Source organism: Clinocottus analis, unplaced genomic scaffold (genome assembly GCF_023055335.1).
Source record: "Clinocottus analis isolate CAN_PGR_092001 unplaced genomic scaffold, fCliAna1.0.p SCAF_11, whole genome shotgun sequence".
Classification (NCBI taxonomy): Eukaryota; Metazoa; Chordata; class Actinopteri; order Perciformes; family Cottidae; genus Clinocottus; species Clinocottus analis.
In genome coordinates, this window is record NW_027175832.1 from 3,159,923 (window position 1) to 3,186,563 (window position 26,641).

General features: G+C 43.0%; 1 protein-coding gene across 3 annotated transcripts; it reads right to left on the reverse strand.

Annotated features, from left to right (window-relative positions):
- On the reverse strand, window positions 1-26,641 carry mast3a (microtubule associated serine/threonine kinase 3a). 3 transcript variants are annotated; one of them, XM_068566604.1, is made up of 28 exons: window positions 26,532-26,641; window positions 25,102-25,133; window positions 19,463-19,551; window positions 18,997-19,069; window positions 16,857-16,877; window positions 16,552-16,630; window positions 14,357-14,514; window positions 12,728-12,803; window positions 12,256-12,465; window positions 11,288-11,389; window positions 10,709-10,841; window positions 10,047-10,132; window positions 9,721-9,806; window positions 9,157-9,365; window positions 8,843-8,981; window positions 8,499-8,631; window positions 8,239-8,404; window positions 7,972-8,073; window positions 7,152-7,274; window positions 6,813-6,925; window positions 6,493-6,689; window positions 5,737-5,858; window positions 5,423-5,611; window positions 4,896-5,119; window positions 4,430-4,552; window positions 4,113-4,249; window positions 3,464-3,648; window positions 1-3,362 (listed from the first exon to the last, which is right to left on the reverse strand). In XM_068566604.1, the coding sequence occupies exons 1-28, from the start codon at window positions 26,571-26,573 to the stop codon at window positions 2,500-2,502; spliced, it is 4,212 nt and encodes a 1,403-aa protein (XP_068422705.1). In that variant the 5' UTR covers window positions 26,574-26,641; the 3' UTR covers window positions 1-2,499. The 3 variants fall into 3 exon arrangements, with proteins under 3 accessions (XP_068422705.1, XP_068422697.1, XP_068422713.1); XM_068566596.1 differs by lacking the exons at window positions 25,102-25,133; window positions 26,532-26,641 and adding an exon at window positions 22,250-22,724; XM_068566612.1 differs by lacking the exons at window positions 25,102-25,133; window positions 26,532-26,641 and adding an exon at window positions 22,250-22,723 and having other exon boundaries at window positions 6,508-6,689.

The following is a 26,641-nucleotide window of genomic DNA, read 5'->3' on the forward strand; positions in this document are numbered from 1 at the left end:
TTGTGGTCCTGGACTTCGTAGTCCCTTTGTGATGCATTTATTTCAAGCACTGTTAAGACAATACAAAAAACAATGTCACACCAGTCTGCATCAGATACCCATATGGTCGACATTTCGTAAAGGCCAGTTTGACATTTGTGGACGAGGGGTTCGAATGGAGAGGAACAACTTTTAATACACTAAAACAAGTGTGAAAGACATGACGAACACGATTGAGAATGACAGTTATGAAGACTTGGAGTTTATCTCACACACACACACACACACACACACACGTGCTGGCAAAAATAGAGATGAGGAGAGTCGATCTGACCACTGGTATGGAAGTCTTAACTTAAAAAAGTATGAACTGATGATACAACTTAAGGTCAAGAGATACTATGACTGTTTGGTTGGGGTACGATATAAAATAAAATCACAAGAACATATCAAGATGTATATTGCATCAGAAATTTAGGGATAAATCCTACACAGACACCGTTTTGTTTCCCCGAAGCAGACGAACAAACTTTAAACTCCTAACTTGAACCCCAATAATCTAGAACCACCTTTCAAGGCTTAGTATGTGCTAAACATCCAATTATGAATTCCCACGTTAAAAGTTTCCTCAAATAGGAAGAATACAAATGTGTGCAATCAGAAAATTTAAGCACATAAGATAAAAGTATATTCTTTGTAAAAAAAAAAAAAAAACAGAATCTAAAATGAGACTGGAAGCATTTTTGGATCCTGATGCAAACAGTTCCCAAATGAAAACAATAAGAAATAGATTCAAAATGGCCACAAAATTATAAAACAAAGAAAATATAGCTGAAAAATAAATCCAATATGTCCACATGTATTAACAAAACTCTAATTTTAACACTCAAATCAGTTACTAAGCATCACATTTAAGAATTCTAGGCTGTTTGGATTCATAACTTCCAAGAGCATTACCTATTTTTGGGAAATGTGTTATAAAATTATGGGAATATTATACTGGGATGTGAAGCATGCACAATCCTTTGAGGCTGATCGCGACATGAGATTAAGACCCTGTCACAACACACATTGTATCTGAGTCCATCTACCCTCACAAGGTCACTTTCAAACAACACCAACAGCTGTTATAAGGTCCACCATTGTTTATACAACATACATCAACAGCATAGGTTATTAGTACTGCAACACGACTGTTTCCATATCAAAATATACAAAAGGAGATCACCTCTTCTCATTCCTTCATCCACTCAGGGCCTCAGGTTGAATTTCATTCATTTTTTTGATAATAATTTAACAAAAACAATGACAAGTCCACGCACAGATTTGCACTAAAATGTAAACATTCATTCAAAATCACGCATCAAAAGAAAACTGCCAAGGGAACAAGTTTGTTGCATCCACTGTACAATTTTTTGATTCCTACCCAGAAGGAAGTCATTCGGAAATATGAGTGTGCTCTAACTGTTACACGGCTACTTTAACTTGTGCAAACACTTTAGCTAAACTAGTTTAGAGAGCTGGACGGAGGCTCGATTCAACCAGTTGGAGGACCGCGACAGCAGCCTGGTTTCATGTTTCAAGCTTTTATCTACAGACCTGCATGTTGATCAGGTTATGATTTTAAACCGCTGCTCGAGGAGTGACACCGTTTTACAGGACGGACAGGAAGTGAAAGTAGAGCACATGCATGCATGTAGCTTCTTATATACAACTACAGTACCTTTTTTTTCAAATGGCTTCTAGGGCGAAACCATGCTTTGGCACCACAGATAGACTTCCGAGTGTGAAGAGCGTTGATATTTTTGTCTTTCAAAAATGTGGATGGATTAGTTCAAATGGTTGCCTCCACAATCTGTGTGATAGAAAGGCAGCACACAGAGTATCGTCTGAAATGCTATAATATACATTACATGTTGCAGGACAAGTTTGCTTCAAAGACCCAATCTGAACATGAACAACACCCAGTTATAGGCAGGCATTGAGGTATAAAAAAAACAACGTATGGTGCGATATTGACTGATGTTACCTGCCCTTTTCTGCACCTGCTGTAAAGCCACACCGGAGGTTTTTGCGTGGCTTTTCTTTTGTGCATTTCCTGAACAAAGAGCAGCTGAAGCATCCAAGGCGTTTTCAGCAACCGAAAAAAACAAGATGAACGTAAAAAGTCATAAATAATTTTTTTTCTTCATTTAAAACAAAAATATTTACAAAATACATCAGTTACAGGTGCCACAGTGATTTGAGAACCAAGAGAGAAAACAAGCAACGAGGAAGTAAACAAAGTTTGGCAGTCATTATTCTGTTAACAGTGTTGCAGGATGCATATATTACTGAGATACATCGATGTTAATTTTGTTCTTCTGTCTTCAAGCAGTTGCTTGTGATGATTTGGGACTTGGTCACAGTTTTCTGGACACACATGCAAGGCCTTCAAATGTAAGTACAGTAGCAGGTCAAAGACTTATCTTCACTTTTCAGTCTCCTCCGCAGTGACGCTCCCCTGGCAAAATGACGAAACTAAAACCCTTCTTTGTCTTTTGACTTGGCTTTCTGAGGTGTTTTTGTACCCTGTGATCCACTTCCTTCCGGCTTCACAGCGGATTCCGACTGGGCCGAGTTTAACCAGGACGCTTTGAACGCTTTCTGCTGCGTGACGGGAAGCGTCGGGCTCGGCGTCGCGTCCCTCTCCTCCAAATCGTCGAAACTCACCTCCTGAACGGCCTCCTGTTTCTTGAAGGAGTCCCTTCGCTCCGACAGCGCCAGCTTCCTCATCACCACCACCTCTTTGCCGTGGTGGTTGCCGCCGCGGTGTTGCGGCGAGGCGGTGGCGCGGTAATGCTCGCCACCGGCTGTGTCCTGGTGGCCTCTCTGCCCGCCTCTGTACAGACCTTGACGGCCGTGCTCACCGACGCAGACGAACCCGGTGGAGGCGTCGCCCTCCATGTCCTCCAGCCCCTCCCCTTCGGACAGAGGCACCTCCATGGTGTGGCGGCGGGTGCTGTAGGCCTTCCTGTCTCCGTGGTATCCCCCCGTCATCTTGTCTCCCGTCAGCTTCTCCGCCGACTGGACCCTCTTGAGGAGCGGCGACCGCGGCGGTTCTGCACTGCGGGGACGCACCGAGTGGCGGGTGATGGTGGGAGGGGACAATGTCTTGCCATGGAAACCCTGCAGAGACTTTGGGTGACTGGGGAGGCAGGATGGAGAGCACTGGGGAGAGAGGGGCTGAGGAGGGGGGATGCAGGCCAGCGGCGAAGGAGGGATGCTGCTGGTGGACTTGCAGCGGCCGGCTTTGGTGTAGCGACCCAGGACATGGAGGGAACTGGGACGGGCCTGTGGGACCGGCGAGTTAGGGGAGCTGGAGCAAGGAGAGGAACTTGAATCTGACAACAACAAAAAGAGGAAAAAACAGTTTAGCATTAGTAGATATTTTTCACAAGACCCAAAAGAGATTGACAGCTCCCTTTTTTGGGATCCAACTCACCTCCAGAGTAATCAGGAGCTGGAGAGCGACACGGCGTAGAAGGCCCGGGAGAGAGAGACTGCGTTGGGGAGCCGGAGAGGCTGTCGCTCGACGACTGGTGGAAACCCGAAGAGAAGCTACGGCTACTCTGCATGGGCGGAGGAGGCGTGTGCTTGGACAGCTTCTTTAAGATGCTACGACGTCGGCTGCGCAAGAGGAAAGAGGGGTCAGGTGTGTGTTTTGTGTATAATAGTGTTCTTTGTAAGCTTGCTTGAGTACAAAGAGTTTCTTTTAATGAGGAAAAACAACAGCCCAAAGGAAAAGACACAATTGAACTGTACTTCATATTAAAGGAATTATCAAGGCTTCATCAGTGAATTGCTCTTTTTAAATCATCCAGGTTTTTTTGGGTGGGGGGAGGGGGGGCTTTATTTTTAAGGATAGACATAGGAAGGGGTAGAGAGAGGGGGGAACAGATGAGGCAGGCCATGAACCTGGGCTGCAGAATCATTTGAAGTCAAGCGACAAAAGGTTAATCCGCTGCAGTCTCTTACAGTCCAATATGTAAGAGACTGGCTTTAACTGCAGTCGTTGGTGATTGACGTCTGAAATGAATACTGAACTTTCGACAGGTGTTCCTAATGCCTATACTCATTCTCCCCTCATGTACCTGTCCTGTCCGTCCTTCCTTTTGCTCTTCTTGCTGCGTCGGGCCATCTTGGCCTTGTAGCTCCCTTTTCTGGCAGGGCCCACCTTGATGGAGGTGTTCTCCAGAGCAGTTGTCTGCAGGGTCACCCTGTTTCCACTCTGTTGGAAACACACACGTTAACATAAACACCTACCCGTTAGGCATCATCTCTAAAGAGTAGAGCCACAAAATGATGTGTAGTCTCTTACACATAAGTATATGTGAGAAAGACGCAGAATTACAATTCAACTTTGACCCCTGAAAACACATCATTAAAAATCGTCAAGATGTTGTTGTACCTTGAGCAGGAGCTCCACCACCTCGGTGTGGACGAGTCCCTGGACCGACTCCCCGTTGACGTGAGTGATGAGGTCCCCAGCCCTTAATCCTGCCTCGTGTGCTGGACTGCCTTCTTCAACACACTGTGTACACAAACGCAGACACACACACACACAAAAAAAACGTTGGATTAAAATGATTGGCCAAGCAACTGGCTGTTACCATACTGACCCATGCAATTATTACAACCAACACATTTATCAAATTAAAAACATAAAACTATAAAGTACAGAGTGGCTTTGGCACAATTACTGAGTCTTTATAGTCTTGTCTTTTAAGGCCATTTTACAAGAAAATCTGAACACCATAAAAGTTGTTTTAATGTGTTATTTTTAGAACTAAATGTTTCATAATTACACTCTAATTTCATTAATTACACGACATTTGTGAACCCCAACCAGCTCCACCAGAGATGAGGACACGTACCCAGACCATGTGGTGAACCGTGTAGACGTCAGTATCTCCCATGTAGACTCTGATCGCTCGTAACGCAAAGCCAAACCTCTTCCCAGAGCTGTGGATGACCACAGGAGGCCTGAGGCAGCTGACGCTGACGGAGAGGTCCCTGCTGGGGGACGAATCTCTGGACGAGGGATTGGACGACAGGGACAAGGACGATTTGGGGCTTGTAGGAGGACCTGCTGAGTCATCTGGATTAGGAGAGGATTATTATAAAAAAGGTCAACGGATGAAAGGTTATGGATTGTATGTCTGATATTTTCTATGTATCGTATTTTTCCACCAAACTATCATGATACTAATACAAAAGAATTATGGTCATTCTATGTGTCATCCTTAGAAATACCATTGAAATGGGATAACATCATCAAGCGACATTATTTTATTTTAGCCACAGTATTTAGTGTCTATGGTTTGTATGTTTAGTGGGTAAGTTAACCAGCATCACGCTGTAGAGGGCACTGTAAACACATCGTCATTATCAGTCCGTGTACCTGGGGTGATGATGAGGGACAGGCCAGAGACAGAGGCCGACTTGGGGACCTTTCCAGCCGAGGGCCGAGGTTTCTCCGGCGTCTCCAGCTGGTGGGCGATGCGCCGGGACGCCCCTCTTCGGAAGGACGGCCTGGTGCCGGTGCTGTTGCTCCGGAGCCGAATGCGCCGCAAGTTGGAAACCATCCCGTCTAGAATCAGGAGGTACAGAGCGTGAGCACCGGTGTGTGTTTCATAATGGAAGATAATGTACAGAGAGAGCTGTGTGTGTGTGTGTGTGTGTGTGTGTGTGTGTGTGTGTGTGTGTCGGTCTTACCTTCCTCCTCGGCAGAGATGGCGAAGCGAGGCATGATGTCGAGGCTCTGAGTGCTGTTCATCACTAGGGGGCTGGCACTGCGCTCGGACTGGGAGGAGCTGGACGAAGCACGAGGACGCAGACTGCCAGGAAAACACACAGTAAACATGCAGGATTTCTGTCAATATACATATTTATATAACCGTGTTTTCCCTGTAAAAAATCTAATGAACATCTATGGAATAAACAACGTGTTTTAGTCTGTATTGTATTACCTGAACAGCAGGTGAATGGTATTTTTCTCAACAAGAAGTCATTTGATTACATACATTGAGGAAAAAGCATTAACTAGTAGTCACCAAACCTACAACATCACAATTTTCTCAGTAGGTGTTATGTCAGTCTTTTATGTCTAACAGTCTATTTAGACATTAAAAACTATTAGATGTGAAATTCCTACTATTTAGCGTCATAGGGCGACCTTCCCAGAGTGAATGGATAGCATGTCAGGCGGAATAATTCAGAGTTTATAGAGGAAAAACCAGATCAACACACAATGTAACTCCATATAGAAAGGATTACAGTGTTCACCATGAATAATTATATACAGTATAGTGTTATTCTAAAAAAAGGAAAATGCTCATTCTGAATATAAAGTGCTTCATATTTTACAAACTAGGATTTGACACTTCAATCTCACATACTTCAGAAACTGAGGCGAGAATGAGAGCTGGCAGTAATTATTTTCTTCTCATAATAAAGATATCACTCTCTCACGTTTCATGCTCCCACCTCCCTCTGTGTCCATCCGCCCTCCTGTCTCCGCCGGCCAAGTGTTTGTGTCCATCGCCGGGGGAGAGGACTCCCCTTGCCTCCCATCGCTCCTCCTTCTCCTCACTGTGACTTCGCTCCGACGACGACAGGCTCTGGTTGGACGGCGTGGAGGTGGACAGGTGCTCCGTGCTGCTGTACACCTAGAAGTTATGAAGCAAATGTAGATGTTTAATCAAGAAATTAGAGCGCTGTCTTCTCAGTATTCTAACAATATATCTAAATATAATGCCTAAAATATTCTACACGTGAAGACGAATAAGTACCTTGCTGAAGCGGTGGGCCACAGACGAGAACTGTCGAAGCTCCAGAGACGATTCATCATCGTTGGTTTCGTCGTCGTCATCTGAGTCCAGGTGACAGTACCGCTCTGATCGTGCTGTAAGAAACACAATGATAGTGCATTAAATAATGGAAAACTGATGACATTAGTGTACAATGAAGTCTCTGCAGCCCTCTCTTAGTCCTGTGTCCTTCTGTATTTTTTCGAACAAATGTGCAACTAGGTTTGTCTGTGTACATGCAGACAGAGACTCACATTTGTATTGTCGTTAGAGGAGCCCAAAGTATATCGTGAAAGGTGTGCACTTGTCCATAAATCTTACTGTCGAAGTAGCTGGTGTCCTCCTCAGTCTCCAGTTGAGGTATGAATTCAGCTTTCTGTCTCAGGAGGCCGTTCCAATCCAAACCCAAGAAGAACATGTGCATCTTCACCTCAGTGGTCCCACCTGGAAAAAACAAAAACAATAAATAAATCAAACAAATAGGTTTGGCTTTCATATCTGCCCACCTTGGGCCTGGTGTACACCCACTCCTCAGCTAATTTCTGCATGTATCTCCCTAGTACATGTACTTGTACCACGCTTTTCTAGTCTCCCAACCACGCAAAGCACTTTAACACTGCTTGTCATCAATCAACCCCCTGATGACAGGGGCTAAAGTGTCACCTGTCCATCAGGTTATACACCGTACGCACAGCTATGGGAGCAATTTTTGGGATTAAGTGTCTCACCCAAGGACACATCGACATGGACTAGAGGAGCCGGGGATCAGACCGCCGATATGAGCTCGTCGCCCTTCTTCTGAAGTATTCAAGTTAATAGTTTCTGGAGCTTTAACCCCGTCATCACAGCTCTGCCTTACTCCAGATATCAACTCTCATTAGCACAGCTTTGACGGAAGCATGAAAAGGTGAATTATATTTCTATCTTTAAAGGCGAAAGGGCAACTTACAACACTTGACATTTCTCCACATACGACTTGCGCCGACTATCCCTCTCCAGTGAATCCCCCAATTGCATGCTTGCCATGGTGACAATAAATCCTGCCAGCAGAAGGTAACCCGTGCCGTGCATCACGGACACAGCAGGCTGTACTCTATAGGGCCTCATCCACATATTCGCCAAAGGTCACTCTGCTACCAACCTGTTCCCAGGCGCTCCAGGGGGCTTTGTCTCAGCAGTCTGGTGATCAGGTCCTGGGTATCAGCTGGCAGAGCGTCTTCCCCCTCAGGCCAGATGATGTCATCTGGACAAAGCAGTCCATACAAGTGATGCAGTGAAGGGATTTAACTACACAGAAACATTGCAGAAACCTGGGGTGATGGCTAATAACCCAAGACTAAAATAAACTACACATAATTAAACTTTATGCGAGATTTGTGTGTGGAAAGATGTGTCGCGACGCACTTACCGTTGACCACCTGACCGAAGAGCTGTTCTGGTGTGTCTCCAAAGAAAGGCACACAGCCCACTAAGAACTCATAGAGGATGATGCCCATAGCCCACCAGTCTACTGGCTTCCCATAGCCCTGCCTCAGGATCACCTCTGGAGCAATGTACTCTGGAGTGCCACACACCTGTTGAAGGAAAAAAACGGACAAAAAAAAAGTAAAGATTGATGTCGGTTAAGGTAAGATAAAAGAGAAGATGAAAAGATGAGAAGAGACAAACCTGTTTATCGATGAACTCTCTGGTATCCTTTTCTATATGCCCTTCATACAAGTTGGTGGTCATGTTCATGAGACCAATCTTCGACAGCCCAAAGTCCGTCAGTTTAATGTGTCCCATGGAGGTGATTAACAAACTACAAAAGATGGAAACAGAAACGTTTCATAGGAGAGCAAATGCCAACTTCAAAACATAGATTTCAGACTTGGTGAAAAATAACAAAATGTTTGATTTGGAATATTTTGCAGCAATTTCAAAATGTTTGAAAATGACTAAAGCTTGAAAGCACTTTGGTGCCGATGCAAAGCAGAGAAAGGAACAATTAAATATGCGAAATGAGGACTCACTTGTCAGGTTTCAGGTCTCTGTGTACGATGCCGTAGTTGTGAAGATACTCCAAAGCCAAGACGGTCTCAGCGAAATACATCCGAGCCATGTCCACAGGCAGAGGACCAATGTTCTTCAATAGGTTGGCACAATCCCCACCTTGAAGGGCAAAGACAGTCAAAAGATTTGTGTTTAGGCTCTCTGAATGTGTGTGACTTTTTTTTAGCATGTACAGTGGGACAAATATTTACATATTCTAATATATATTAGTTTTTTGTGACATATTCCTGGCAAATAAATGGAAATATATACATATGGACAATTTAAACCTCACCTTCTACATACTCCATGACCATGCAGAGGTGCCTCCGTGTCTCAAAAGAGCAGAACATGGAAACCACAAATGGGTTTTCGGCAAAGGTGAGGATGTCTCGCTCCACAAACACCTGCTGGATTTGGTTTCTGAGCATCAGGTTCTGCCGATTGATCTTCTTCATGGCAAAGCGTTGACGGGTTTCCTTGTGGCGCACCAGAAACACAGTCCTGCGTGGCAGGAAAAAAAGGAGGGAGATGGACAAAAGGAGGAGAAAGAAGGAACATTACAGGACAAGCAGGGATAGGAGTTTATACGGGAATGCGGACAGGAGATGGATACATTGAGCGGATGAACAGGGAAAGTAAGGCGGGGAAAAAAAGATGAGGAAACATACAAATCACTTACTCGGGAACATCAGTTCAGACTTGAAATGAAATTGCCCAGACAAATTCTAAGTGTAAACATACAAAATACTACAACGACACATCCTCATTTTAGTTTCTTTTCTGGTTTTATTGGTCTCTCTGTGGTGCCCACAACGAGACTGAGTCAGACGCAAACAAAGAAGTCAGTTTTACTCACCCATAGGCGCCATTGCTAATGAGCTTGATGGTCTCAAAGTCGCTCTCCAGTGGTTTCCTACGAGGAGGGGTGCAGGCTGCTCGGCTCTGAATGACACACACATGCAAGAAAAACAGGAACTTAGTTGCTGTATCACTTCTGAAAAGCCTGAATTCCTGCACTTTATGGTGTTATTGTGATAATGTGCCAGCATTAACAAATGCTCTATTCCCTACTTAACTTGTATCTATCCATGCAACCCTCTAGCCATGCTTTATACTTCCTCAGTGCAACTGCCATTGTCGTTGACATTACATCCCCCACCACTGTTTCATATAAGCTTGTACCTGGCCAGATGTTCCATCTCCCGTGTCGTCAGACTCTCTGCTGGCCGCTCTGTGAATCGGACTCGTCTGCTCCAGGTGAACCATGTCTGAAACAGCAGCAGACACACCAAGTGTAAATAGACATCAGTGAGGATAGTAAGTGCTTATTAAACTGTTTTCAAATGATAACAAACTGTCTAAGGATGCAAAACTAAATTACAACTTTCACTGCACTCAAAGCATGTTTTTTTTTATATTATATATTTGTTACATCGTTAGTGTATAATGTTTCCGTTCTCTTCATTTATTTAACGTTTCCAATTCAGCTGAATTATGCTCTACTCGACTTCATATCATACAAAGTGCACGATGAGAACAGATGCAATAAAATCATAAAGTGCCTCCATCAAACATTTCAGAATGTGCTTCATGTTTATTTAAAACAATAAAATCTTATCATGCACTCAATTCTACATAAAATTAAGAATAATTACTGCAACAATAAAAAATGGCAGGAGGAACACTAGCGTCACTGTTTCCTGGTGAAATGTATTTGTTGAACAAAGAAAATCAGGATGTTATTTTGGTAAAATAAGAAAGCAGTACAATTCATCCAAAACAAAGTATACTAAAATGTCTAAATAGACAGTTTAGTATGTAAAATACAAGAATAAACGCTGTACCTTCCAAGGGATCCCTTGTGAGGCCGAGCTGGCTGATGATGTATCGGGGAATATCCGTCTTGATGCCGGGGCCCACCTTGGCTTGACCCTCTGCTACCTCCAAACGTTGGTAAAACTCCTCTGGATCAAACTCCTGTGTTGTGATTTTATCGTTTTTTTAAAATATCATTTAGTTGTCCTTTGCTTTTGTGCAGCAACAAAAAAAGTACATGCCACAAAAATTCTACAATAGCTCTCCAAAAATAAATACACATAGTTCGAGAAAAAAAAGCTGCAAACTAGACACTATGAAAACACAGGAAACACAATTTCGATGTGATGAGAGAATTGGTAAGAAAGAAAGCTGAAAAGGGAATCCAGTGTGTTTCTCTTCAGAACTTGTGAATTTGAATAATCAAATATTGATATTGCTTTTAAAAAAAAGGACAAAAACTCCCGACATCATCCTGTCTGACAAGATAAACCTGCTAAAACTATCATTACTTCACCATCTCCTCCGTGTATTGGAGTCACAGATGAGAGACACGTTGTGTCACTGCCGTCCCCGTGATCCCAGCTGTGTCTGCCAGTGAGTCTTACCAGACACTCCAGGAGCCGGGCGGGCCGAGAGATGACGATGAGAATCTTCTTGACCAATTTGGTGATGATGGCTACTTCCTCGCTCTCTGACCGCTCATACGCCTGAAGGATAAAGGATGATGGATTATTATTTTTTTGACTAAATCCAATTGGCAAGAGTCATGAGGCAGCACATCCAATCCACAGAGGCTGTGTTCCTGCACTTTGGCTCAGATATCTTTCGCGTCCATTTAATCTTTTTACATTATCTGCTGGCAATTCAATAGATCAGGGGCTGGTCTTTTAACGTCTCACATCAGCATCTATTTGCTGCCTTGTCAGATTTATAAATATTAGAAAACACTTTTACTAACGCTCATTGTCTCCATATCTTAGTCTAACATTGCCTTGCCTTGCACAAACAGTTAGAGGTGGTGTAAGAGCGATTCCAGTCAGAGAGCAGGTCAGACAACTGACCCTTTTAAAAACAGGCTCTGTGTTTTAGTCTGTAAGATCTGGGGCACGATGCGTTTCTAGATGGCAAAACCTTTCAAAAAATGCCAAGAAAAACATTATTACGAAACTGCAATTACAATTCCAGAGACGAACTAGCGGGCACGGGGACAAAATCTGACATTTTAACATGTGGCAACAAGGACCAGTCGCTTAAAAATAAACTCCCTCTCAAAGCTAGAAAACCACTTTAATGGGCAAGATGGAGGAATAATTACGGAATCGTGGCCCGAGTGGAAAGTTTAGACAAAATAATGTCTTTCCCTGTTGTACTGTAGGATAAACTAAGCTAAGAGACTGGGTGAACACAATAAAGCACTGCTTTGACTATAGCAACTGTAAATGTGCAACAGACACTGTCATCTGTTTTGCAGAAGGCAGCATGTGCTGCAGTGTAATTGGTACTGGAGAGGTATGTAGGAGGATGTACAGGAATCAGATGGAAACCCATCTTTTTAGAGATAAGGAACACTCACCTCGTGCAGCAGCTTCTCCAGTTTCTCCTGCAGCTCCACAAAGTACCTGGAGGTGACCAGGCCTTTCTGGGACTTGTCCAGACAGTCTCTGGCGAGCTCCACCAGCTGGTGCTGGATGAATCCGAGAACGCCATCAGCCAGGGGCAGGACCGTGCCCGAGGAACACTCTGCAATGATGTCGAGCAGCCGACCCTCCATCTGAGCCGTCGCCTGGCAAGACGGAAGACTTCATTTCAAAGCAGTGACAGTAGTGTTATGTGAACAATCCCGTTTAACCTGGTCCCCACAGGTGAGTGAGTCAAGATTAAAATCTCCTGTCTTGGTGTGTATGAGTAAAACAGCTCATGTGAACACTAGCGGATAATCTTGTAACATGGAGCTGTTTTTGCAAGCTGAACATAGAAGTACGATACAAGGCAATGAGAGAATGATGACATGAAAAAAAAAGTGGGGGGAAAAGCACTAACTATACCTTCGGAAAGCGTTCTTTGTAGACATGATTCATCATGACAATTTCATTGTCAAATGTTCCACAGGTCCGTCCAGGGCTGGATGGCAATCAGGTAAAAGAAGAAAAAAAAATAACATTAAAGATCATATTTTTGCAAAAGATATTGTTCATTTATGGATGCTAAATTTAAATCAAACAAAACAAAATATTTGCAAACAGATTCGGGGATGGAGAAGAGAGGCTTACGTGACAGAAGTACGTTGAAAGTTACTAGAAAAAAAAATGTCAAGCTTAACAACTGTCTTGTTCAAACTAAATCAAATCTACAAATGTCTTGCGGGTAAATTGCAAATGTTTGACTGAAAGCCTTTACTGCCATCCCAGGTCATAAACACCATATGTTTGAATATGATTCGATTCAGATCAGGTTCTCATCTGCAGTATCCATGACCACATCTGTTGTGTGCACAGAGCTTCAGTTACGAGAGGGCAGCTTTAAAACTGTTCGTAGACATTACAAATCAATGGACTGTCATCACAAATGTTGAAAATAGCCTCTATACATGGCATACTACAAATAACAATATTAACTTGTGACATGCTCTTTGCTATTTCTGGGCGACACAACAGTTGCAGTTGCTCAGCAGTCATTTTATTTGAGGGCAATAGCAACCGTTAACCCCTTGGGAACTATTTGAGGGCAATAAGAAACGCCTCGCACACCCTCTGGAGATATTTTAGAGCAACATAGACCCTCGTCAATACTCCTTTGGCACAGTCACTATGTGCAGTAACTTATATGGTTTTTCTTTTGATAGGATTACAAAAGTCAAAAGCCTGCTGGAGTTTGTGGAATCTGCTGATTAGGGGTCAAATTAACAGAAAATGCTGCTTTGCTGGATGTACAAGTACATTTTCTGGTTATAAACGTTTAAACTAGAAATTTAAAAGTATATAAACACACCCTCACATCCTTATCTAGCACTTGTCACCACAACAGCTACTTAGAGGGCTTGTGTAAGTGTTTAATGAGAGCAGCCATGTTAAACCGTGAGGCAACATGATCCGCAAGATATGCTTATCCAGGTTAACCATCACAGAGGCTTTTTTTTTCAGAACCACATAAAATAATTATAACATTCAAATCCTTCCAGCTCGTATTTCATTATATCTAAATCAGACTTCACAGAGAATTAGGCTTTAGTTAGTTTGAGGCTGAGTAGCTTTCTTGTTTACAGTTCTGCTACAAAAGGACCACACTTACGCTCACAGGTACCGTTTAACAGTCATACAATTATTTACATTGGGTACGCGCCGTGTAATAATGATGAAATGTACAGAGGTCTGTCTCTACTGCTCATTATATTCCTGAAGAATCTGGGAGGTGGAAGTCTGTATATGTGTTTCCACAGCGAGCATCCTCAATTAGTAAAGCAGAAGTTTCCAAGCACAGTGGAGCAAAAGCAGAATCACATTGCAGCTGTGGTTAGACGAGTCTCGTGTCTCGGGCCAAAAAAACAGGAAAATGATGACGGCAGACGAGAAACTTTGGGTCAATAATGAAGAATACAAATGGCAATGTCTTGACTTTTGTTTTTCCATCTTTTGTTTGAACTATTGTTCTGGTTCAGTTCAAATCAAGAAGCTAACCTGAGACTGCGAGAGCGCAGCCTGGCCGGAGGGGAGGCGTGCGCTCCCTCTTCGTCCGCCACGCTCTCTGTGCTCCGGAAATGTTTGAACAGGAAGTGGAGATCATCTTGCGTCGGCTGATGTGGCAACTGGTGCAATAACTCCTGGGAAGAAGAAGACTGGAGGAGGGAGGGGGCGGGGGGGAGAAATGAGGAAGAGAAAAAAAAAAAAGTTGGGGAGAAATGTGCACACTGGAATTTATACTAAATCATTTTTTCATTTGAACATTTGTATCCATATCAGGTTGCGCTTGTGCTGCTTTGATGACATCACATCCTGTGTCTCTCCACTGCTCGCTCAGATTTACTCGTTCTGTTAATGCTCAGAGTCTAAAGGCTTTCCTGCTCCTCCACAGATCAAAACAAGGACATGCTGTTACAAGGCCGCAGTAAAGTAAAAGATAATGAATCCCTTTAGTTTAAAAGAAAATGACTCTGTGAGCTTTAGTGTTCTGCTCCCCTGAAGCAGGATTTCTTTCCCCTGCTGCAGCATGCCCTGCGGCCCACAGAAACGGCTGTCGTGTTGGCCATGCATGCGTTAGTTTTTTCTCTTTCCGAGACAAAATGTGTGACACGCAGCCTGGAATTTATGAGAACTCCCATCTTGGCTGGGGCCTTGTGTTTCACTGGAGGAAGAGCAAAGAGAAGAGTGGCTCATCTGACTTTGTAGGAAAGAGACGAGCCGAACACAGAGAGAGAGAGAGAGAGAGAGAGAGAGAGCGAGAGAGAGAGGGGGAAAAAGGAAAAGGAAAACAGAGAGAAAAGCACACAGAGAACATAGGAGGGGGAGGCGGAGAAAGATACTCTGAGGAGGAAACCAGAGACGGTTCAGAAGCGAGCGAGAGCAGCATAAAGACCTCACTGACAGCGAGGCCTGAATGGGACATTGTGTGTGGAGCGCTGACCTCACCGTCTCCAAGCCATGTGGTCGGCCGTACAAAATTACAGCCGTGGTTATTGGAGAACGGAGATTGTTTTTACAGCCAACTGCAGTTTCAGCGGTGACTTTTGAGACAACACCTCGAGGTAAATCGGCACAGAAACCGTCAACAAACAGCTGATGGGTGTAGCCGGGCAGCACACTGAACACTGCACTCTGCGTTTGGACTTATTCCCAAACGGATAAGCCGAGTGAGGCAATATGAAGCGCGGTACAGTCCCTACTCCTGTGTGTAGTTACCCAGGGAAAAGAAACTTTGCATTTCAACAAGGTCCGTGTTATTTTTGTGATAAGACTCATAATTGCTGTACTTTCCCTCCGTCAAAAAGGGGCAGCTCACATTCTTTTGTATGGAGTCGTGTATTTTATAAGCATGGTCACATGCTAAAATATGAACTTAATCCCTCTTTGTTTCCAATAAAAATTACTTCAGGCAAAAAAGCAAGCCTCATGGAGTAAAATTCTGGGTGTTTTAATTGTCACGCATGTATAAAACTGTCCATCTATAATATAAATCATTGCAGAAAAACCTCATTTCTTCTTCCTGTCTGTAGTGGAAAGTGCAATAAAAGGCTGATGATAGAGCAATGCATCATCGTTAAACATATCCTGTTATGACTGAGTCATTAAAGTATAGCACACATTTCCATTCAGCTGTTTTTTGTCAATCAAGAGGGTGGTCAAGCAGACTGTCAAGAAACAGTGTTGTGATGACGGGAGGTTTTCCACCTGCCTTGAGTGATGATACTGGATATACTGGATTTAAAAAGTCTGTAGATTGTTTCTGCATCACTTTACTCAAGACAATAAATATGCATGCAGCCTTTCGCTGTGTTTTGTCTCAAGGTATAAAACACCACTTTCACAGCTCATCTACAGTATGGTTTAGGTCCCTTTGATAATATATAACTCACCCTGTAAACTGGGGTTTACTGTAAATCAACAAGCATTTATCGGTGGACTTATTTCCTTCACAGTGTGCGATCTGATGGGATTTGCACTTCAGTCAGTCAACACCTTAAGCTCACAAGACACCCTGGTCTTGTAAACTGATTGATACAGTGTAAGTAACACGGGAAGCTAAACGGTCCCACGACAGTGATTTGGAAAGGGGTCGAATATCTGATGAGGGGTAAGAGACGGACCTCACTGCCACCGCTGACGGTTGCAGGGAAGTGAAGACAGACATCGAGAGAACAGGAAGAGACTCAACCTACTGAGACTGATGTACTGGGTGCGTTGGTGCAGTATCCAGACGAGGGAACCGATGCCACAGACCACCTTCGCCCATCCGCTCTGCAGAAGAAAAAAACAGACGGCTCAGTGATAGCTTTCCGGCACATATGAAACCGACAGGTCCGGTTGACTCGCTCCAATCTTCAAAGCTCTTTCTTTTTTCTTTTTTTTTTAAACCTGAAAATGTCATTTCATGCAAATCTACAAGCAAAGTTTAACTCGATAACGTCTGACGCTTTAATCTGTGTCAATGAAAAGAAGAAACAGAAGATTGTCGTTTTCTTACCTTTCGGTGCGTGCCAGCTGGCTACACGGATGCAGTAATGAGGATGGCACAAATGAAGAGGGAGGACGAGAGGACGAGAGGCGGGCGGAGACACAAAGAGAGAGAGAATATAAACACTGTTTAATGATAGTGACAGAGTAAGTCTGGCTGTCAGTCATAGCACTGTTTGTCTGTCACAGCTCGCAGCCGGTAGTCTGTTGCTGAACACCTGCCAAGCTGCCCTCAAACTGCAGCACTGAGACCCACTGGGAGTTGCCTCGTGACTCATTATGCACACGCATAAACCAACTAAAATACACACACAAACAGTACCGAGTGCATATATCATGAAACTCTCAAATGAGAGAATTATGTCTACAGAAAAGGTAAACTTTTGGTGTGAAATTTAGATAACTCAATTCAGTTTATTTTGTATAGCTCAAAATCACAAATACAAGATTTCCCTCGGAGGGCTTTACAATCTGTACACAATGACATCCATGTCCAGGAAAAACTCCCCATATGAAGATCGTAAAAACCCTTTTAGAGGGAAAAAAGGGAAGAAACTTTCATCCCTGGATGGCCAGATGCAATAGATGTGCACCACCTCTATATCCACTGCCCTTCCACTTAATATAGCACATGGAGGACGGGGCCTAGAGTCCCTCGCTGATTCAAGGATGGTCAAATGTTTTCTCTCACGAACCTGCTCTTGGGGACATGCAGCAAAATCTGGGGTGACACGATAAAATTGGATGGTTCTGGTCCGAGTGTGACTGACATCTGAAGGATCAGTCGGGTGAATAAGACGTCTGCGTTTCCTCATCTGGTTCAGAGCCGATATGCATGTCATCTGCTATATGTTATTTAACGCCTTACTATTGATGCTAGCCTGTTTTATTGAGGTCCTGCAAGTCTGAAGAGGAAAGAAACTAAAAGTTAAAAAACATGGTTTGGAATCGAAAAACCTCCAGGTTAAGAAAGAGCATCTTTAATGTTGAACAGGGAGCTGCAGCTCAACTTTTAAATTGGTTCATTCTTATCCCTTCATTTGCATTAAAGAATACTTATTTCATCTTTACGCATGTGCCAACTTCTGCATGTCTGACTCTGCCGTGTTTATATGACAAAATAATTGCTCAAACAGCAGGGCTATACAGCTCGTGAGAATAACAAATAAACGCAGTGGCGCTCTCAAAAGTGCAGCCACAGCATCGGTCTCCACACTGGCGGCTTAAAAAGTCTCAATAAATATAGATGAGTCATGCAGGCTTGTGCGTGGCAATTCTATCAGGAGATCTCCCCTCTCCCATCTTCCAGCTTCAGTGCAATATGCCATACTGCACTGCTGCATTAACTGATAAGTCGTAACACATGATACGTCAGATAAGCAGCCTCTGTATTTAAAGTACATTCAGTGAGAGAGAAGCAGCACGGTATTTCCTGCGACTGGACGAGGGTACTAGTTACAGCTACTTTTCCTCTAAATCCCAGTGAGTCTGTACACAGTTTGAAGAAGCTTGATGAGAGGGCAAGCGTTGCAATTTTTCCCCATAATCACAGACGCCCCGAGTAATGAGTGTGTGCATCGACTTGCCGCCTTAATTGGCTTAACAAATGCCGAGGTCCATGTCCAGCAAATGGCCCTGGGGCCTTTTTTGATGGGTGGACTTGTTTCTCCATTGCCTTAATTCAACTACAGGGGCAAAAGAAACCAGCCAGGGCATAGTCATTACTCATGCAACTCAGTTTCCTCCTTTGCTTTTTCTTCGCATATGTTTTATTCGATAGCTTCAAATAATCGAAAAACCATTATGCTTTCATTTTTAGTTTTTGGAGAAGTAAGGCATTGATCTTGCTCGGAAATATCGGCCCTTATTCCATGTGTTTTGAACTTTAGCAGATTTTTGTGTCATCTTTACAAATGAACCTGCTCTAATGTTAAAGCTCGGGTTGGTAATCTTGAGAACAAGCAAGAATAAGATAGATTTGAAAAATCCTCCCAACACAGGAACCCAGCCAACGCTTTTTTATTGACAAGCTAGCGAGCCTTACCACTTTTCCAGTTGTTGTACTAGGCAAAATAGTCCAGCAGTAATGTGGCTAAGCTCGACTGCCTTAGAACAACTTTGTGCTAAAAAGCATTTAAATTCATTCTTACCTACGGGCGAACTGGAAGTTACCAGAGGTGCTGGCAGAGACATTTCTGGGGCTTTCTGAAGGGCTGCTGCCGGCTGCGGAAACAAAACAGTAATAAACCTCGACAATGAGCAACAACTATGTGTATCCTATGTGTGTGTTTAGTCATTCCACTTAGTAGCATTGAGAAAGCTGATTGGAAGATATCATCATGAGGAAAACTATTGTATCTCGTGCACATTATCACCAACAGCAATGGAAACTTGGTGTGCACACGAGAGGGAAACCAGTGCAAGTTGTGTGACTAAAATTAGGCTGAAGGCACACGTACCAAACAAAAAAAGCTAATGTGGTGGCCTGCATCAGCTTGTCTGTTTTCTACGTGATCATGTCTATGTAAAGCATGAGTATGAGCCTCTAGTTTAAATGCCAAACACTACCACACACTGAGCCGAGTAGACGCTCAACCATAAACAACACACAAGTACCTGTGGCGAGTGGGAGAGGTGAAAGAGGCCGTGAGAGCGTGGGCGAAGGGGTCCCGACCGCCAAACTCCTTCGTTTGTTGTTACGGGAACTGTGAGGAGCAAAACAAACAGCAGAGAGAAAGCATTTGCGTATGCTCGCGATTTTAAACACAATCACTGAGCAACAGTCATAAAAGACTGTTGCTCAGTGCAGTAAAAAGTCAGGTAAAATAAAACAGTCCACCTATGAACCTGAGATTTTGATCGTGATAAGGAAAACACTGACAACTGTAATGATACTAATAGTGGTGTTAAAACATATAAATACACACAATGCTACAAGCATGTATGACCATTAAAGTTGATTCTGATTCTTATTCTAAATCTAATTAAACAGGTGACATTTTGATGTTATTTATGAAAGATTTTTATATTTATAAGAGAATAAAAACATTTCGGACTACAGGAGTTACCAAAAATAATGATGATGTTCCAACATAAATCAACATCCTGGTAATAATGAGTTGTATGGACTATGTTGGAAGCTATTACATTCAAGTGTCACTGGTGATCAGAGGATGTCTCGGGTGTCTGGAAGTATTTTCATGTGAGAATATGGGAAACATCTGGAAAGAGTTGTGATTGTACCAGTGGGAGCAGCTGATGCTATAAAACAGCCTTGGCTGGTTGTTACACAATGAAATGCAAAGAAATATGTGGACCCAATGACTCCAATGACATAATACACTGTCCGCTCCATTAGAGATCTATTGCCACAGATGAACACAATCTGCATCCACATGTAGACAACACAAGCTGATCATTAGGCGGGAAAATCAATGACCAGATTATTTTTAGTTCAGCAGGTGATGAACCTTTGGATGCAAACTTTTTGATTCCTTCTGCAACCAGTGCAAACACTTTGTTGGACCAGTTTTGTTGAAATGTTGTATATTTTGTCAGAATTAATTACATTGCTACTGCTCAGCTGTTTTAATGGATGCAAAAAAATCAGCAAATCACTCTTTGGAGCTCCTGTAAGGAAACCTTTTTCTTCAAAAAAAATTTCCTCGATTCAAGTGATGACTAGCAGACCTGTTTAAAAGCTGGCAGAAACTACTAGGTGGCATTTCTCTGAGCATGAGTCACCCACACAGATGCCAGGTGTAATTAGGATGCTCTTACTTTTATTTTCAAATGATACTTTGTCCATTTCCTGTGCATGTGTGTGCATATATGGTGCCTGGATGCCTCTGTATGCCAGGCGCTCACTCAATATGTGCCAAAGTCTACATACGGAATAAAAATTGGGCTCTGTTTTTCATTTACTTTTACATTCCCCACTAAGCCGGATATAATCTGCTCATGCTCTTCGTTTCATCCAGATGATTTTGATGCCGTCTCACTCTCTGGCAATGACGTAAAAATAATCGCGGATCTGAGAGAACAACAAAGCCTGACGTTTCTGGGTCGACGCCGAGGCAGATTCAAAACAGTATATGGCCCCCAACCCAAAAAGACTCAAAGTGGCAGCGAGGGCACAGCAACAGAGAGAAGGGAGAGCCAATAAATGCTCGACTCTGGCTGCAACGACAGACCAACCACAGAAAGATGCTGTGCATGTGAACCATCTTCTTCTTATCGGAAAACATATAAACAGACACCCCTTTTAAACAACAGAGCCTGGGTAAAAAAAATGGCATGCAAACTTAAGCATCAATTCATTATTACACCGTGACCACGATTAACACTTGGCAGTAATAAAGCCACTTGTATTTGGAACCAACAATAGCAGTTTGTATGGACCGTGCAGGCAGCCATGGCATGATGAATGTAGGCCACTGAGATGCAGGCCGGCATGCTTCACATGGCTGCGGATGGTGAAGGACTGCATTTATTCACTGAGCTCCATTCAAAGTCATGCTGTGTTGACCGAGTTACATCACTGAAACAAAGCTACATGGAGAAAGTGGATATTTTGATACTGCACAGAATGACGTTAGCAGGCTGTTTGTTAATGGTTAGTACACATATATTGCATTAATTTAAAAAAAAAAAAAAGAGAGAGCTTTTCTTACAATTTAACCACTGGTGTTGCAGTGCATGCCATTGACAGCAGCTACAACAGATGCACAGTGTACTAGAATCACAACAAAACGACATATGCAGTAGAAATGTGAGATGATGACAAAATGCCATTTAAAATCCATAAATCCCCCCATTAGGTCACTATGGACGTATTGATTGTCAAATACACACTAAGTCCCTACAGGGCATGAAAAGGCGAATCTTACAGCTGGACTTTGAGAGGGCTGATTGCATTTATCTCGCAGATATAAAAGCGCATCTACAAACGCCACAATCCCAATGACCACATCAGTGTATCGATCCGCACTGGCACTTTGCGTGGCTTTATGCGACAGCTGGTAGCAGACAATGCAGTCTGGCCCCCATACACAACACTCTACAATGGCCACGTTTCTCTGTCGGAAACAAAAACTAGGGCGGATGTAGCAGCCGACACGTACAGTATCACAGACACCACAATGGCACGGTCGGTCTGTGCGCCGGTACCGTTACCGGGGACACGGTTTGAAGCAAATAGCTCAACGTACACGTTCAACAAATTGCTGTTTTTTTTGTTTTTTTTTTGTCAGACAGGGAACGGCTCAGCTCAGCGGGGAGCTGATGTCAACTCACGTTAATTACAGGCAGACAGCAGACGTTTTAGCTTTGCGGCAGACGAGACTGTGTCGCTGTTTCACACAGACACACATCGATCCAGAGCGGCTGTAATGATTTATTTACCTTTTCGACCTTTTCATCATGGCCCCGGTCACGAAACTAGTTTTGTAGCTCGGCAACACGGTCCAATAGTAGTTCTGGTCCGACATGTTGATGGTGGTTGAGCGATAAAATAAATCCAGATATGAGAATGGTCCTCTTGTTAGAGAGGGAGCATCATGTTAAATTGTCTTTCTCTTTGGGGAGTTGTTATCATTGGCGGTGGTTAGGCCAGTACGCAGTGTCCAACGGCGGAAACCCCATCTAGCTTCGGTACAAACTGACCCCAGACCCGCGGCTCGGCAGCTCGGTGATGGTGAGCGGCTGCGTTGCCCATGTCCGCCCTGCCCCTTCCTCTCCGTTACCAGCTAAATTTCCGAAACAGCTCGTCTACCGCGGGATATGACATTATCGAGCGATATCTTCGCCAAAATAGAGAGTGATACAAACTTTCCAGTCGCACCAGCAACGCTGTACCGCGCAGGCGCGTCAGCACGCGCCCAAGGGAGGCGGGACTAGTGATGCCTTCAAGCACTATCGGAAATATAAGAGTTAACAACTAGAACACAAACTAGGACCCGGAGAAAAAAAGACGGAGGAATTGTGTATGTCCAGCGATATTTGCATTCAAACCTCGATAACAGGCATGCAGCTTAATATATTTAAAAGCTATGAATGTAAAATGTGTATAGCTAGCTGCAGTAAGGATACAATTTAAAGCAGTATGAAGGATGCACCTTTGTAATCAGGTAATATTGAGATCCTTATGAGATTATTGCATTTTAAAACGCAGACACTGTTAAGGTAATCCAGACGTCATTCTCTCTGCAGCAACGTTTTGCACCTCCTCCTGGGGGCTAAGGGGTGTTCCCAAATCAGATAAGATATGCAATCTCTCCAGGTTGTTCTGGTTCTCCTACCAGTTGGACTGGCCTGGGAAAACCCTCCAAAGACATGCATCCAGTTGGCATTCTTATCAGATGCTCAAATCACTAGCTGCTTTTGATGTGAGGGGACCATGGCTCCTCTCAGGGTTATGCCAACAGAACCACATCATCTACAAATTGAAGAGGTGCCATTCTGAGGCCCAAAACCAGAGACCTTCTTTTTTTACTTCCTGCTGAGAATACAGACACAACTCTTCCTTCGGTTGTACAAGAACAAACGGCTCATTGTGACGGCTTCGGTACCCCATACTTGCATACCTCGGCCCTGCAGGAATCCCTTGGGGAACACGGTTGTAAGCCTTCTCCAAACTACAACATATATGTAGACTTGATGAGCAAACTGCCATGACCCCCTCCAATAACCTTCACGGGTAAAGAGCTTGACCACTTTTTCATGACCAGGACAGAATTTGCATCGCTCCTCTTCGATCTGAGGTTCGATAATCCCTCAAAGTCTTCTTTCCAGCACCCAAGCATAGGAAGACATTTAAATTGACAGTTTCACAAGCAGGGGTAATTGTATTACTTGTACATTTGTTTGTGTGCTTGAGTCAAAATCTATACGATGCATATTCCTTTTTAAAAATTAAATGAATACCAACAGTGGGCCCACCACTCATTTAGCCCCTTACTGAGGTAATGCAGTCCTTATGGCTATTATAACCACAATATATAGCAGTTTAATACACCATCCTAATCCCTTAGATCACTCGACTTTTCCGCAGACACACTACAAGTCCCTTTAGAACTATTCGAGTGAATCGTTCTTTCGAGAAACAGTTCACCTTTATTAATTTCATATTAGTACTACATTCAGTAAGCTATTTAAAATCTATTTGATTTGTGATCACTCAGACTTATTGGGTGCAGCACAGCAATGCTGCCCTTGATAAAACTAAAGTGACCATTACTTTGACTGGCAGAGGAAAAGCAGTTTGTGAGCGGCATAAACATATTTACCATATTTCCTTCTTTTAAATCCATAACCTGTGATCTGGCTCACAGATCAGGAAACTATAGTAGAATTTTGTAGTCTGTTATCAAAAGACGCAGGGACGTCCCTGAACCGGTTAAGACAATGAAGAGATGAATCTTTGAAACGGAAAGCCATTCGAGGAGGAAACTAACGAGCAAACTCCTTCGTGCGGTCCATGTGTGTCACTCCTCTGTTTACAGGTGACCTGTCACTCTTTGTAAAAGTCCCATTAATCATCAAACTATTTCTTCTGAATTCCAAACAGGATTTTTTTTTTAACACAACGAAACAAACAAACCACTGAGCAGTTAAGAGTTGTCTCAGCTTGTCTGCTCAGATAGATAAATAGATAGATAGATAGATAGATAGATAGATAGATAGATAGATAGATAGATAGATAGATAGATAGATAGATAGATAGATAGATAGATAGATAGATAGATACTTTATTGATCCACTAAGGGAAATTCAGGATCACCATTAATAACTCTGCTGTGACTATTTCAAATATTTAATGTATATTCATTTCACAATAAGCACAATTCTTCTTTTTTTTTAGCTGTAACATTCATGCATACAACTCTTCCACTATTACATCAGAGAATTGTGTGCAGCTTATCTCTCTCTCTCTCTCTCTCTCTCTCTCTCTCTCTCTCTCTCTCGCTCTCTCTCTCTCTCTCTCTCTCTCTCTCTCTCTCTCTCTCTCTCTCTCTCTCTCTCTCTCTCTCTCTCTCGGTTAATGGGGAACCTGTCTGAGCGGTGCGACGGCTCCGGCTTCTCAATAATCCTCATGGACAATGCAGAAGTTCCTGCCTCTCAGGAACGTGCAGGTAAATGTATACAATGTGTGACATGTGGCGTGCCTGCACAATAAAGCCGATAAGCTACAGGCACCTGGCTAGTCTGCAGATTTGAGGAGGAGAAAGGGAGATATAATATGAAATAATACTTACACATTTCCCCTGCGAGGTAGACTCAGTTCTTTCTAGAAAAGAAAAGATAGAAAATATTTAAATGCGAATATCTTTTCCTTCTTCTTGTGTTAACAATGCTTTAAAACGCAGAGATAAGCTGCTATATTGCTGCTCGAGCACATTGTTTGGCTAAAAGACTTCTTCGCAAATCAATATTACTCTCTTATCAGGGTACAGTTTTAATTTTGAATATGTGTGTATGTGTCAGCTGTTACAAAAACACACCGCTCAGAATAAAAAAGCAGGAATGTGAAGATGTTTAGCTGCATCAAAACTGCATTTTACATTAATTGCATGTATTTTGTAAATAAGGCAGCAGTTATTCGGATACATTTCCCTAAATCTTCTTTTTAATGCCGTGTGAATCTCATTAGATGCCGTTTGGCCTAGTTTATTGCATGACTAGAGCCTTCAAGTCACTTGATGGCAAGGATACAAATCCTTTCTAACCCATGGCTATTGCACTTGCGCTCAGCCAACTGCAAAACTACCTTTGCCAATAAGGATTAGAAAATTTCCGGAAGCGTGCCTCTCTGTGAGACTCTGTGAGAGACTCCTGATTAATGTCACTGACACATTCAAAGTGGGAGAAAACATATATAAACCAAGACAGAGAAAAGGGGTTTTAATTAGTGTATAAGTTTCAGCACTACTCAGAACATAAAGCTCAATGAACATGAACACTGTGATGTGTCAACGGACTGGATTTAAAGGAAAATCATTGAGCTGTAACCATCATTATCATTGTTAGTGTAATGACTGGGCTGAACTTACATTTTAATTGCACATGAATTATGGAGGAAAAGAAACTAATTACAACTCAATGGAAACACCCACAAACCCTGCATCTCCATAATAACAATAATAATAATAATAATAATAGCTGAGAAACAATACAGCTTTCATTACTTTCATAACAAAACAAATATACACATGAATTACCTAGCAGGAGAAAAAATATATGTAATTATTACCATTCTGGAGCTAATTAATAAACATATTGTATATTTTTAGCCAACCATACAGGCTGGGTTTTAAGCTATCACCAAGGCAACCAGCTTCATGGAGGAACCAATGGGCAGCTCCAACATAAACACATCAAACTCACATTAACTAATTGCATTATGTGCACCGAGTATGTGCCACGATTTATGATGGGGCCACTGTTTATATGTAAATATTGGACACGAGACACGAGAAGGGGAATGATCAGTATGATAAACATTCCCAAGTGGGAAGAACAAAGAATAAATGTCACTGATTTAAATGGAGAATCAACCGCGACACCCAAAGCAATTCTTGGAGGAATCTCCCACATCGTCGCCAATGGCTCATCATCATCATCATCATCACCACCATCATACACGGCCATAGGCTCCTGACATGGCATGCCACTCCATTTAGCCTACCTGTAGACCACGACGTCTCAGGATATTCGGCTCATCCATCATTGAAGACGATTAAAGAAAACAACACCACGGATCTCCGATCAGTTAGCCCATGCTGCGCTCGGGTAGAG

What these genes read in the sequence shown, in the direction of transcription:
- mast3a (XM_068566596.1), bottom strand. Translation starts at nt 22,335, where the DNA reads ATGTCGGACCAGAACTACTATTGGACCGTGTTGCCGAGCTACAAAACT. An exon ending in CACCCAGTACATCAGTCTCA is followed by an intron (nt 14,515 to 16,551) that starts GTAGGTTGAGTC and finishes TCCCTCCTCCAG; the next exon opens with TCTTCTTCTTCCCAGGAGTT. An exon ending in AGAGACCTGAAACCTGACAA is followed by an intron (nt 8,632 to 8,842) that starts GTGAGTCCTCAT and finishes CATCTTTTGTAG; the next exon opens with TTTGTTAATCACCTCCATGG.